This window comes from Melanerpes formicivorus, unplaced genomic scaffold (assembly GCF_026170545.1).
Source record: "Melanerpes formicivorus ecotype bairdi unplaced genomic scaffold, bMelFor1.0.p_v2 SCAF_1, whole genome shotgun sequence".
In the NCBI taxonomy this organism is placed as follows: domain Eukaryota; kingdom Metazoa; phylum Chordata; class Aves; order Piciformes; family Picidae; genus Melanerpes; species Melanerpes formicivorus.
The window spans coordinates 48927398-48943000 of NW_027142353.1; the positions used below are offsets into that span (position 1 = coordinate 48927398).

Genomic DNA, 15603 nt, shown 5'->3' on the forward strand with positions numbered 1-15603 from the left:
AAAGATATTGAAGGGGACTAGCTCCAGTGTTGAGCCCTGGGGAACACCACGAGTACCTGGCTGCCAATTGGATTTAACTCCATTCACTAGTATCCAACCAGTTCTTCACCCAGAAAATTGTCCACCCGTCTTGCTACAAGCAGACATCTTCTCCAGGAGGGTGCTGTGGGAAACAGTGTAAAAGGCTTGACTAAAGATGAAAAGAAGCTGCATTAGGGAAAGTTCAGATTGGACATTAGGAAATGGATCTGCACTGAGAGTGTGTTTGGTCTCTGGAAGGGGATTCCTAGGGAAGTGGTCACAGCACTAAGCCTGTCAAGCATTCAAGTTGCTTCTGGACAATGCTCTTAGTCACATGGCTTATTTTTAGATACCCTTGGAGGAGCAGTGAGTTGAACTCAGTGATCCTTACTAGTCCCTTCTAACTCAAGATGTTCTGTGATTCTAAATCCCACAACCAGTGAGTACCAGAAGTAGCAATACCTGTAAACTCAATCTAGGGAGGTCAATATCAGACATTGAGAAAGATGATGGTTTAGTTGAATGCAGGAATGAAAGTTTGGGACCTCTACCACTAAAGGCTTCTCTGCCAGCTAATGGATATGAGTCTAATAATGATCTTTCAGAGATATTCAATAAATAGCTGGGTTTATCTTACATGTGGAGAGACAACTCGATCTCCCAAGCTAACCACAGTCATCCTCTCTCTGGATCTATCAAGTATATGAAAAGTTTTGAATGTCAGTTTTCTCTGTTTACAAGGTCAGCTTCTTAATGGAAAGAAAATAATAATATTTGAATTTAAAATATATCAGGGAATTGTGCAAATATTTAGACATGAAATTGTGTGAGCTGTTGTTATGTACCTTACATTATCATGGGTTTCATAAGCCACAAAGGCATGCCAACAGAATCTGTACCCAGGTGACATGTATACAGCACCATTTAGTAACTAGAACCAAAATCCATATTCCAGATCCTTTTGAGTTATATTTCTATCCATTAAGCATCTGTGATTTTATCCTCATCATTATGACCATACCAAATCAAACTGTCATTGCTATGAAGAATCTGTGAGAATGGGATGTGCTTTATATTCCATTTTCTATACTTTCAGAAATTAACATAATTGAAAGCAATGTCAAGCCCATCATCACAAAAGAAGGTAAATGAGACCCTTAGTATATATATTTCTGTATATGTTCATGTACATATACAAAATATATATTGCATATATTTCTTTAACAGGATGATTATCTTTTTTTACATAGCTCCAGGACATTCAGCACTTTGCTGAAAAAGCAAAGATACAAATATTGCAATTAGAACTGGCTGAAATATTCTGTATAAAAAGATTTTCCACAATTGTTTTCCCCAAATAGATTTGTCTCCATTTTCTATCAGCATTTTTAAGAGTCTTTTCTAAAAGAACAAAAAAATTCTAAATGCCTCAAATATTGCTATATTTGCAATAAAAAAAAAATTCTGATTTTTTTTTGTTTTAATTAAGTGGATTTGTCTCTTGTACTTCAAAGAAAAGTTTTTTTCTCATTTTCAATCAGTTCTAAATACCAATATCTGTCAGATGCCTGGAAAGGATGATTAGCCAAATTTTCTTGAGGCAAAAGCATCACTTAAAGATTAGTGGTGGGACTAAAGGCAACAAAAAGTTGGGTTGGGCCTATCAATATTAGTTGTGATTTAGTTATCACTTAAATTAAACTCCAGTTGGTTACACAAGCCCAGGTACACTGCTAATGAGCTCTAGTCTCCCATTGAAATAAAAATGCTCAAAGAGAGTCTGGTTAAGCTCAACTGAGGAGATAGGCAGTTAAAAATTATGGCACAAACCTTATCCAGACTGTTAAATCATTACTCCTGGGAGGACTTTCTCCTAGCAGAAGTGAAAGGAGTTTGTTTTCAGCAACTTCTCTGTGCTTCATCCCATTTAGAATTAGACACTATCCAGCATATATGCTGATTTTTATAATAATAATGATAAACCACATTGGAAGAGACCTTCAAGATCATCGTGCCCAACCCATCAACCAATCCAACCCACCTAACCAACTAAACCATGGCACCAAACACCCCATCAAGTCTCCTCCTGAATACCTCCAATGATGGTGACTCCACCACCTCCCCGGGCAGCCCATTCCAATGGGCAATCACTCTCTCTGTATAGAACTTCTTCCTTTTGTAGCCCAGTCTTCATTTAAGGGATTCTCAACAGGCAAAAATTCCTCTAAATTTAAACCACAAGCCTGTCAAAGAATCTTGCAAGATAGCTTTTTCAGATAGACTTGATAGATTAAATAGATTAAATAGATAATAGATAGATTAATCTAATTAATTATCTAATTAATCTATCTAATAGATAGATTAAAAGCAATGGATCATTCACCTATTTAAAACTCAGATGAAGAGAGCTGTATAATAACTGGTCATCATTAGGATGCTTTCATATTTAGGAGGTCAGGAAAGAGACTCTCTCACCTCCCCAGCTGATTTGCGTGTTCGGAGAAAGGCCTCTCTCATCTATCACCTCATTTGCAGCAAATAAGTATGTCACATAAATTTATCTCTAAATTCTAATTTATAGAACCATTGTCTGCTGCAGAACCAAATACAAAATATATGCTTGAATTTGTAATTTTTAAAGGACATTAATTAGCCTGATTTCTACTGCTTTTGACAGTTAACATCAGGCATGCATTAAAAACCTATTGTTAAATGCTGATCAGTAATTTGCCACAGAAATCAAGATGACCACTCCCATGCAAGTCAAAGAATTATAACCCTTAATGCTGACAGATATCCTTACAGCAATTCTAGCTGATCTCTGAAGTCGTTTGGGGTTTTTTGTTGTTTTTTTTTCCCTTTAAGCTAGGTGACCACTGGCCAAGTCTTGGCCAAATACACTCCCAAAACCAAATCAAAACCCCTAAAACCACACACAAAACCCCCAAACAAATAAAACCTCCCCAAACAACATGAGCAAATTCTTATTAAAAGATCTAATTTCCACTTGACAATATGCAGTTAACAGGAAATAACATGACAAATTTTTCTCTCTAGTTCTTTTCTGAGCTTTCACACAAAAGTTTGCATGCTGATTGCTAGCATAGCAATAGCTAATATGGTTCCAGTAACTCTGCAAAGAAGGGTTCTTGCCAATATTTATAAAAGAAGAATTTCTTTCAGCTACTGAGGATCTGGTTTTTTGCTTAAGACTAATTGACAGATTTTAAAAATACCAGATACACTGAAGTAAGAAAAAAAAAAAAGAAATGTACATCCCGTTGTAAATTTCCTATGTAAAAGTATTCCATGGGAAGAAGCACAAGATTGCACACCATTGCTGCAAATGGCTTCTCAGATTTAAAGCACCCTTTGTATACAATATTGTGATCGTTTTAGGCTGTGCCTTTAAGAAGGGGACAGTTGCTGGACGCTCTGGCTGAATGTTTTGGTAATCTGTTTTATTTATAGCAGAAGGAACAATGGTAGCTTCATTTTACCCCTGTGGAATACCATAAACATTTTTATGACTATTTGTAACATGTTGTTTTTTTCCTATGTCACAGACCCATCTATCACACAGATCACTAAACTAATTGAAGGGGAACCTGAGTTCAAAATAGTCAGGGAAGGGGAAACAATAACTAAAGTGATTCATGGAGGTTGGTATGCTTTCAGCAACTCAATTTATATTAGCTAAAACTTGAAACATTCATTATTCCCAGTCAGCTTCTACTTTATGTAGGTGATACATGCGATATGTTAGATACTCTTCTGTTCTGGTTTAACACAACCTTCTGAAAGTATAATTTTATGACATCTTTTCATTCTCTTGCATTTAAAAATATTAGAATAATTGCCTAATTGTGTTCCATAGCTACAGTCAAGACAGTGATAGAGACATTCTGCATGTTGTCATAACATCTGTCTCAGTTAAGAGTTGATTGCTTTCCTGCAGTCAAATGTAGTACATGATTCTGTCACAGGCAATTTTCTCAGACATAAAGGTAAACTTTGTCTTCTGTTTTGCTAGGGACAATGAAAAGTTTGCATCTAGGGTGCTTTTAAAGGCAAAACAAAAGCTGGCCATTCTAAATTTGGAGGAGACTTAGTTCTTTGTCCTCTCTGAAAATTTCTATTTTTCATAAAATAACCTATGAAATTTCCCTGTGTACTTTGGTAAGTTTCAGCATCTCAAAGCCAGCACTTGTAACACTGTCTTTTACTTGATTAATGTCTTCAATTTAAAAATCCTTGTAGAACCAATTATTAAAACATACACCAAAATCATTGATGGGCGACCTGTGGAAGTGACAGAGAAAAAAGTAACAGAAGAAAGAATTATTCAAGGTAAATTATGCTGAGCTATTTGTACTTAGCAAAGTTCACCATTGCATATGAAAGTAGAGCATCTTTGCTTTCAAAAGAAAACTCTTTTTCATTTGGTTTTGTTTTGTTTTGGTGGACTTTTGGGTTGTATATCCTTTAGTAGATTCCTTTAACCAAAGGCAGACTTTCAGTTTGTGGATATGAACTTTTGCATGTCATCTCAGCCTTCCTTGACAACCATATCAGGAAAAAACCTCCTCTGTTTCTCTGTAAGGAGTGGCCTTGATTGAACTGACATCCAAGTTGATATTTATATTCAGCTGATGTAAGAAAAAAAAAATCAATGTTTTTCTGTGTCCTTTGATCTTCTCCCACAGCAACTATCAAACTCTTTGGCCAATTCCATTTATATTTGACCTACTAATGAGATATTTTTTAAAGAATCTTAGAAACTTCACAGCAATTTATAAGTGGAGTGAGGCATGTTTAAGCAGCCAGAAATTCTCTGCTAATATATTTTGATCCCCTTGGTTAAATACCAGTTTGAATCTGCCACTAAAATGCCAATACAGGTGTAAGTTGAAGACAGTTAACTCCTGGTAAGTCAATTTAGCAAAAAGTTTATATATTCAGTTTATTTAGAAAAATCTTAAAATTCAATATTAGAAGCCATTCAAGCAAGAGAGAAAATTATAAACATAAGTTATTTTCACAATGAAAACAAATGAATGAAAAGCTTTGGTATTTTTGGAACAAATTTGGTACTATTTTTCCACACAGAATTTCTGGAGGAGAAAATAAAATACCTTTTTCTCCTTTCTCAAATTCAGGTTTCACTAGTATCCCATGTATAGTGGTGAATAGAATAGAATAGAATAGAATAGAGTAGAATAGAATAGAATAGAATAGAATAGAATAGAATAGAATAGAATAGAATAGAATAGAATAGAAAATAGAATAGAATAGACCAGGTTGGAAGAGACCTCCAAGATCATTGCGTCCAACCTATCACCCAACACCACCTACTCAATTAACCCATGCAACCAAGCACCCTGTCAAGTCTCCTTCTGAACACCTCCAGTGATGGCGACAATAGAATGTGAATTGTCAGTGTTTTCAACCTGTTCTTTCCCTCTCTCCTCTCTGTAGCAGAAACTGATAAAGGGTAGAAACTGATAAAGGATCCCAAATACAAAGTCCTCAAATAATTTACAACAGTAATAAAAGCAAAAATATCTACTTAAAACAATGCATTCAGGCAGGTTTTGCACTGAGGAAGTATCTGATCTATAACTTCATACAAACAAAGTGTTTAAAACTGAATCTTTCTTTCAGAATGTTGAATTTATCTAAGCACTTTGTTGAATAGCTCTAATTATTATTTGTATCTCTCTTTCAGTTTCATTTGGGACAGTGAAAACTAAAGTGATCACAAAAGCAGATTAAAGGATGTTAACTGTTGAACTGTCCTAAGTGTTAAATAGGGAGGGAAAATAGCAAAATAGCCACCCAGATACATCTGGTAAAAGTCACTGTTTACACATTTTTTCCAGGTCCTGAAATAAAATATACAAGAATTACTGCAGGTGGTCCGGACAATGAAGAGAAGCTAAAGAAATTACTTGAGGAAGGTTAGTATCTTGTCAGGTTTCTTTTCCCTTCCTTTAAAAAATTAATAATAATTTTAGAAAGTTATCTTAATTACTGAATGAATACTCCATGTTTTCATCAAAGGTGCTCTTAATGAAAAAATCACACACAGAGATTAAACCTCAGAAATTGAGAACTATACAAATCTAACATTCTATTTTGAATCTCTGGTCTTCACATTTCAGTCAAGTCCAGAATTAAGGCCACCTTGGTTTCATGTATATCAGGCTATGTTTATCATAAGGAGGGCATTTACTGGAATTTGATATCATAAGAGATGGATTTTGTAGTTCGGTAATGTGCTGTTATCAAACTGTCAAATGTTTTCTGTAAATCAACTTTTTTTGCCATAACCTGTATCCTATCAGAGGTTACCAAGGTGACCAAATTTATTGAAGGTGATGGTCATTTACTTGAAGATGAAGAAATCAAAAGACTTCTTCAGGGAGGTAATTCAGTATATTATAACTAACCTTGTTGCAACAGGTTATGACAACTGAAGCCTCTTTCAGATATGTCGATCTCAACATTTTAAAGACTGACACAGTAGAAGTGTAATTTTAATGGGAGAAAAAGTAGAATTCAATATATGAAGTGCCAGATTTCTGTGACATTGGAAAGAAGTGTCAAAGTTTCCTCAATCGATCTTATGATACTGATCATGAAAACCAATAAAAATTTTAAAATTGGTGGAGTTTTTTTCAGTCTTTAAAAAGTTATCTAATTAAAACTCAGGGGAGCAATGAAGATTTATTCTTGCTGTGAACTGTGTTTTTCAGCAAATTTAAATCTGTGGAAAAATATAAAGTAGAAAATTGTAACAGGCAAATTCATCCTGCTTAACAGTTCTTCAGAAATGAATATTCATTGCCCTCAAGTTAATAATTAAAGGCATGTTAAGCATCCTTTTCAATACTTACAGGTGATGGATATCAAGACATTAACTTTAATTCCCTTCAAATATAGCACTCCAAGGAATGGTTCTCTTTCCCTCTTGCTCTCTTAATTCTAACAGTTTTGGCAGTATATAACCAGTAGCTGTAGAAAACTGGTAAAAAACCTTGTGCTTATGAAATTAATCTTTACCTATGAATATGGAATGTTCTCTGCTTAATGTAGATTAGAAAACCTATCTATAATAGCAATGGGGAATAAAGAGAATTCAAGTGTTGCTTTCAGTAAATGTTAGTGTAAACTTGAGTCAGAAGCTCAGAAATACATATGGATATTTCTCTTTGCGGAAATTAACTGACTCCATTTTCTGTTCACTTTTGAATATCAGTGAAACAGGTTACGTACAGCAGTGTATTTACTGAACTAAATCTTGTAGTCATTCAAAAGAACTATTCTGTGGATTTGACTTAAACTTCAGTAAAAAATTTAGTGTGAGCTGAATGACTGAACAGCTTTCCACCAAAAAGGAAAAAAAAGGTAGTTGATAATACAGCAAGTTTTAGAGAAAAGCCAGGATATGGCTATGAATACTGTTGAATATACTTGTTCTGTTTTAAAAACCTAAATTTTAGTTTTATAGATCTATGTCAGGATTTACCTGCAGATAAAGTTCCAGAATAGGAACTTGCAGCAGGCTTTTCATCTTATCTATCTTAAGTTTCATAGCTATGTGAAAAGGGTTGGTCTCTGGAGGTGCCTATTTCAGCCTTGAATATTTAAAAGGAAATCTGAAAATGAAAGAAATTATAGTAAGAAAATCTCTTCATTCACTGGACTGTGAGCTAATGATGTCAACCAGGCAGTAAAGAGCAGGATCAAACTTTGTCTGTAGAACTGTTCAAAATTCTGGTGTCAGTTCTGATGCCAGAACCTAACAACTACAATTGATAAATAGTTTATCTGTAGTAAATTTGGAAATTGCAATATAATCTCTTGAATTCTTGCTATTTTTCTTTGCTATTATATGTTAGTTTGCATAAGCATCCTACTCTACAGAATGGATCAAACAGGCAGACTTGTGTCTTGTTTTCATTTGATTTTTCTGTGCTTCCATGGTTTATCCAGTCAGCTACTTTTGGCTGCCATGACATTACCTTACCATACATTTAGCTATTAAAAGCAGGTACACATTCTGCTCTATGGCTGTAGGTGATGATGGTGATAATGGTGAAAGTGCCTTATGGCCCTCTTGTCTACATCAAATTACTTCTAGTTTACTGAAAATTCTCGAAGCATTTGAATCCAATTCTAGTCATAATTGAATGTATTAACACTACTTAAAGTAAAAGAATGATTTTACGTGGGCTGTAATTCTACTTATACAATATTCAGCACCACTTACTACAATTGGCAGTCTTTGCTGAAACAAAACTTCAGCCAAGATTGCAGTAAATAGCTCTTAGCCCTAGGGAAGAAATCAGCTGTGACAAGGATCTTATGATGTGAAGCAGGACCTTATGATGTGAATAACCTGGTGGCCTGCATACACCTACACCCCCAAAATGACAATTTCCACTGAAGGCTCCTTGCATATGGAGAAATACTATGTCAGATTTAACTAATTTGTTTTTGATGCTTACTGTAGCTGGAACTGAGTACACCAAGGTTACTAAAGTAATTGAGGGAGAGCCACAGATTATCGAGAGAGAAATCAAGAAAGTCCATCTAGAAGGTTAGTTTGTCTAAAAATCCAGTATCACTAAGACCTGCTTTGTCTGAAGTGATTATTCCAGGTAGGGTTTTATAGTATCTATTCACAAAAATTACTTACATCTGAAGCCAATATCTTAGCATGAATTGTTTTGGAAAAAATTCTTTTGCTGACGTTGCAGAGAAAAATGTTGAAGCTTATCTTGTGGCTAGAAATAGCTAAAAGATTTGGCAGGCATAGTAGACAAGAGGAAATGTCTATCCGCAAGGCTTAGGTAAAACATTTGAAGGAACACATACCGTAGGAGTTGTCTTTCCTCTAAGCAGCACATCCAGAAGAAGACCACGTGAGTTGTTTTTAACTTGAGTTATTTCTTGTCAATGTTAGTGACGTGTTGATGTGAGGGATTCTCATGTTGGTGAAAGGAGGGCTGGGGGGGAGGGTATGTAACCTTTGGGCTTGAGTAAATATCTCACAGGGTCTTGGAATTTCTATACCCTTATCCTGCTGTTAAATGTGATAAAAAAATGTATTTGAAAAAGCTGAATGGTGCCAAGGTCCAAAATGAATCATTTAAAGTAGCCAAATGCAATAAAGTCTGGCTTTGTACCAGGAATTTGGTCTTCAACTGTTTTTCAATGATGTTCATTTGAAGGTAATAAGTACCTTGTTTAGGTTTTGTTTGTATGTATGCCCTTTCCAATTCCAATAGTGCAGAATAAGTTATTCTGTCAGCCTTTGAACTAAATTCGTAGGATAAAAATATGGTTTGTGAAGAATGGAGTTACATAAATATGCTTCTACTTCCTAAATTTTTAAGTCTGTGCTAAATACTGAAGGCATACCACAGTGTTTGTATAACTAACTTCAATGCTGAGTATTACAAAATACACAGGGAAGGGAATTATTGCTTGAAAATGATCTTCAACCATGAGATTTAACTAGAAGAATAGTTTTATAAATAGCATATAAGTATGGGAAGACTACTTTGAATGGTTTATTTTGTATCCTTGTCAGGGCTGCGTAGAGCTTGACATTTTCTGTCACGTTGGTGCAGACAACCTAAACTCAGCTCTAACTAGAGGGCTATGCATTTACATAGTCTCTACCTCAGTATGAAAAGAGCACTGTCTGCAGCTGGTTAAGCAAAGATGCAAGTACTTCATGTCTGTAAAGAAGGAAAAATACCACAGTAACATTTCTGTGACAGAAGAATTACATGATTGTGAAATGTTTTTCCACTCAATGAGGGCACATTCGATTTAAAAATTACCTCAGGGTTTGATGAGAATGAAGTGTCCATAGTTTCACTGAGTCAGTATTTTGGTAAATAGATGTATCTGCTAAAGAAGGTGATACTTTAGCCCTTGCTCTATTCTTTAAAACAGAAGTCTCTAAGAAAATGAACTGAACTCTAAATGTAGATCCATACTGTGGACTCACGATGGAGTTTCAAATCAAGCCTCAAACACATCTGGAAATAACACCTTGTGATGGCTGAGTTTCAAGCAAATCACCTATACAGCAGATTTAGACATCCTCTGCCAAAAGTGGAAACTGAGTCCTGGGCTGTACCTTAACATGAGTTTTTAGGTTGCTGACAGTGTCAGATAGTGTTTGCTGAGAGAAGAGCATGTCCTTGCACCAGCCTACATCATGTAACCTTCTGCAGGAGATCAGTACAAATAATGGATTAATTCATACTGTTAAAAATACTTTTGAAACATTGGTATGGTGGATGAATGAAGACCATAGAAATGTATGAATTGTATTGTAAGTATTCATGTTTCAGGTGATCAAGTCAACATGCTAACGGGTCAAAATTTTTAACATACTGAAAACCTTCAAGAACAAATGGGTTTCCAAAATTTCTGATGAGTTTTAATTCAAAGGTTCTTACAAATAACTTCTGACTACAACATTTCTATTTTCTAGGAGCACCAGCACGGAAAGTGCAAGCAACCAGGAAGACACAAGGTAAATGCAAAACATAAACATTTTAGTATACACCAAATATAATTCTACAAATCTGCAAGGTTACTGAGGGTTCTGGAGTCTGAAAATGGAACTGTGAGATTTGTAACTCACTAATTCTACTTTATTTTAGTCAATTAGGAATCTGAGAGATCACTGTAAATCCCTGGTTGCCATCACAAGAGTGAAAAATTCAGTATCATGTCTCATCTTTCCTCTTCATGATGACATTTAACAAGTCCAAGTGCTGGGTTCTGCATATTGGCCACAACAATCCCATGCAGGGTGACAGAGTGGCTGGAGAGCAGCCTGGCAGAAAGGGACCTAGGGGTACTGGTTGACAGCTGGCTAGACATGAGCCATCAGTGTGCCCAGGTGGCCAAGTAGGCCAATGGCATGCTGGCCTGCATCAGAAATAGTGTGTCCGGCAGGAGTAGGGAAATAATTTTGCTCCTGCACTCTGCACTGGTTAGGCCACACTGTGTCCAGTTCTGGGCTCCTCAATTTAAGAAGGACATTGAGATACTTGAATGTGTCCAGAGAAGAGCAACGAGGCTGGTGAGAGGTCTCAACACAAGCCCTATGAGGAGAGGCTGAGGAAGCTGGGGTTGTTTAGCTTGGAGAAGAGAAGGCTGACGAGAGACCTCATTGCTCTCTACAACTACCTGAAGGGAGGTTGTAGCCAGGTGGGGGTTGGTCTCTTCTCTCAAGCAACCAGCACCAGAACAAGAGGACACAGTCTCAAGCTGCACCAGGGGACATTTAGGCTTGAGGTAAGAAGAAAGTTCTTCACAGAAAGAGTAATTGGCCATTGGAATGTGCTGCTCAGGGAGATGGTAGAGTTGCTGTCTCTGGAGGTGCTCAGAAAAGGATTAGATGTAGTGCTTGGTGCCATGGTTTAGTTGTCATGAGGTATTAGGTAATAGGTTGGACTTGGTGATCTCTGAAGTATTTTCCAACCCGGTTGATTCTATGATTCTATATAGTGCAACTATATTATATATCATTCTAGACAATAATTATGGATCTTTTTTCCAGGGGGAACAGCAAGAAGAAGGACAAGACTAGCTCATTCCTAAACGCTTCCTGAAACAGAGCCCACAGAAATGCATATTAACAGGATGGTCTTTGAGAGGAAGAGAAACTTGTTAAAAATTGAGAACACTACAAAGCGACGTTGTTTTGATAACATAATGTAAACTGAACCATGAATCCACAAAAATATGTGAAGCTGCAGATACTCACTGCCAGCACAGTGCTCACTAGGAGTTGTAGTCTATTGGTGGTGCTTTAACTGCTCTCTACAGGGTGGGATCTTCGAACTGCACGAGTCCGTCAACTTCTGTAGAACTATGATTCATTCTTATGCTGGCTATGAAGTGTTTGCAGGATTGGATTCAAAAAGAGCAGGGAACAATACAGAGTATTTTTTTATTATTATTATTTCCAGTAAATAAGAAATATAAATTAAATTAGATCATCTCTAGGGAAAAAAAAATCATTTCAGTTGACTTTAAGGGTCATCTAAGGAAATATGAGATGTTAACGTAGCACTTTTGGTTCAGTAGTATCGTATGCTTTTTATAAGTCAAGATTAATCACGTGTTTAATGTCATAATGACAACAGTAAAGTTACTTTTTCTACATGAACAGATATGCCATATATTAAATGTATCCTTTTTTTTCTGTTGTTCTGCATTGCATATCCAAATGCCTTCTAGTAACACGGCTAATGGAAGCTCTTACAAAGGGAAAACAAAAAAAAAGAGCAAACATTATGAGCTTCTTGAAATGTGTTTGAATCATATTGACTATAAGGCACATCATTCCTGTTGAAGGAATCCTATGCCAATACATCTATTGGAATTCTATAGCATTTTGCCACTTTTTCATGTGTCCTCTGATCAATAAAGCTGATTTTAAAAAGGATAAATAAAATGTATGCAAACAGTTAACTCAGCATGGAAAGAGGTTTTACAGAAATGAGGCAAGGGCTGAAAGATTTTACATGAAAACATGCTTCGCTGATGTCTGGTACTAATGTGGAGTTGTCTGTAAATGATGCCAATTTTATAACTCTAGTTTTGTACTCATGAAAGTTGTCTGCCTTTATTAACAGAAGTTGGAAAACAGCTGCTCCCAGATTAGAAAAAAAAAAACCACACGTTCAGAGTGCCTTAATTCTGCAGACCAAAGTTTCAGAGGAGTTATCTAATGTGCTTTTATACTTCTGTTTTGAAAAAAAAATGCTCAATAAAGAGTTTGTCTGAACTGTGCTTACTTTAATTTGAAAATACTTTTTGACTAGTAAAGCAAATTCTAAATACTTTTTGGGTTTTTTAATATAGTCTTTAGTTAAAATTTATTCTTTAATAGAAGCAAAGTGACACTTTCTGTTCTCACTTGGCCACATAGAAGTGCACTTAAACTGCGTCACTCTCTTCAAACACAAATAGGAACCTTCCCCAATTCCATAATCATGTACCACAAGCGCCAATTCCTAATGGTAGAGCTATTGGAGCATTGAATTGATATGCTGTGGCTGTCAGACTCCACAAGATGACCTCAGTATCATGGTGCTTTGGTGAAAGGACAGCTTTTAAACCTGGCAAGAGCTAGATGTTTTCATTTGCTTTAACCTTCTTCCTTCATTACTGTGCTACCATGAGTGGTTGGTCAAGATTTTAAAGGACAGTAATTACGATAGGGGAGGAATGTGTAAGTGCTCTCCCCAAAAAAGAGGAGGAAATGAGGAAGAAAATGGAATGCAATTGACAAATCCAGTATGTACAGGAACTTGCTAGGAAGCAGGATGCAAGAAAATGGACTATGATACATGTCCTATGATAAGGCACTTTTAACTTTTCAAGTGAGAATAAATTTGTAACATAATAATTTGGGTATATTTTCTACCATAAAGCCTATGGTAGTTGCTAATATGTATTTCTGTACTTCACCCTTCATCAACAGAACCCAGATGAAATGCAATGTAAGAGGTACTCCTCCATGAACACTTGTTTCCCTGATATATTGAGTCCTTCCTTGACCACAGAAGGTGTCTGCCCACCTGCACTGTACACCAACATCTCTCTTGAAGGAATGGCTTTTTCTGTTTATCTAACAAATCCCTCTATACCCTAATGTAGGAAGAAAAACAACATGCTGTTTTAATAATTTTCAATGTAGTTAGTCATTTCTTTGGGCAGCCTTTTTCCAAAGAGCAGATTTGAAGAACCTTTGTGACTATGACTTTTCCTGTTGTGTTACATATTTCCCCTCACCTTAGAGTAATTTGAAGTAGTATAATGTGATTGAATAAGAGGTTAACATACCACCAAGACAGAGTCCTTTGGTGATTCCTGATAATCAAAGGAGGAGTTATAAGCAGGAATGCTGAGCTGAGTTGGTATTCTCAAAGCTTTATCTGCTTCACTGGTATGCTGTATGAAAAACTGATGCCAAAGAATTTATAACTGTCAGTGTTCCCAAATCTGTAAGCTTTGCCAGCAGTAGTGACACGTAAGTGATCTATAAGACCACTAAATATTCGTATTTGCTTTAAAATAATTACATTTCAGAACCACACATGTAGTTATTACCCTGTGATTTTCTCAAAATTGGTGTTTGCATCTACATGCTATGGGATGTAGGAGGGTGAATATTCATAAATATTCATAATCTGACAAGTATTGAACAGAGGAGACCGTGGTGAATATCTTTTGTATACTGGATAAAATCGAAATAAGTTGAAGCTCCAAGGCAGAGACATTACAGGTACATGACAAAACTGCAGTGGAATTAACCATATATCACATTTAAATATCACAGTATCTCAGTATCAGTAAGGTTGGAAGACACCTCAAAGATCATCGAGTCCAACCTGTCACCACAGACCTCATGACTAGACCATGGCACCAAGTGCCATGTCCAATCCCCTCTTGAACACCTCCAGGGATGGCAACTTCACCACCTCCCTGGGCAGCCCATTGCAATGACCAATGACTCTCTCGGTGAAGAACTTTCTCCTCACCTCACGCCTAAACTTCCCCTGGTGCAGCTTGAGACTGTATCCCCTTATTCTGGTGCTGGTTGCTAGAAAGAAGAGACCAACCCCTTCTTGGCTACAACCACCTTTCAGGTAGTTGTGGAGAGGGTTATTCTTTGTTCTTTTTTATCAAGGCCCTTATTGTCTATATTTGCCAATCTCATAACAACAGTGATCTCATCTCCATTCATTTAAATTATGCTGTGTAAACAGTGGCACAGCAAGGGAGGAGGAACAGAGGGCATTGAGATATATCTGCATTGATACCAAGAGAGAAAGCAAATCATAATGTCCTAGGAAACTACAGAAAGTCCATAGCTGAAAGCTGTGATAATATAGGGTTCATCCATACAGAGGCTACTAGAAAAGAGCAGCTTTAAATTATGACAGTCCGCAAAATGGGTATCATCATCGCAGCAACCCCTGCATTGATAGAGAAGGACCTCAAAACTGTCACAACAAACTCTTTTCTGCTGCCACTCAAATAATTTGACCACAGAATTGTCAATTATCTGTCCAAACATCCAGAATGACAACATGTAATGAATTCCACTTTTTGTCTACAAAGCATTTGAGTAAGTGGCGGCAGCAGCCCTGAGAGATAAATGTGCATTGCGGTTTGTTCTTTTACTTTGTGAAGTTCAGAACTGCTAAATGTCAATCCCAGATGAAAGGTCTGAGTAAGGAATAGCAAAGTCTAAAAAAGACCTGATTCCCTTGAGTAGGGAGCTACAGAAAGTCCTGCTGACAGCATGAGATGTGGAGGGTCTCCTCTTTGTGATGTAGAGAGGTTTAAAAAAACCTCACAGTGGCATAGAGCTTCATGTTCAATTATTAAAGGAAGGTCTCTCTCAACTTCTCTTCCGCAAAAAGGACAAGCATTAAGATTTCAGGATCTCACTTTCTCATTTGTATTACCTTTCCTCAAATTTATGTTTTTATAGGACTTCCAGAAAAAAAAAAAATAAAAAATGGAAAG

The 15603-nt window shown here is 36.4% G+C and overlaps 1 protein-coding gene across 10 annotated transcripts in view; it reads left to right on the top strand.

The window, feature by feature from the left end:
• Positions 1 to 12850, top strand: part of POSTN (periostin) — a 37047-nt gene extending 24197 nt beyond the window's left edge. Inside the window, exons 17-24 of one of the 10 annotated variants that reach the window (XM_068142565.1) lie at positions 1118 to 1165; positions 3588 to 3683; positions 4282 to 4371; positions 5904 to 5981; positions 6369 to 6449; positions 8540 to 8626; positions 10541 to 10582; positions 11618 to 12850. In XM_068142565.1, the coding sequence (XP_067998666.1) occupies positions 1118 to 1165; positions 3588 to 3683; positions 4282 to 4371; positions 5904 to 5981; positions 6369 to 6449; positions 8540 to 8626; positions 10541 to 10582; positions 11618 to 11658 (563 nt within the window). In that variant the 3' untranslated portion in view covers positions 11659 to 12850. The other 9 variants (XM_068142492.1, XM_068142574.1, XM_068142502.1 and 6 more) reach the window with 9 other exon arrangements.
• Positions 12851 to 15603: the final 2753 nt, after the last annotated feature.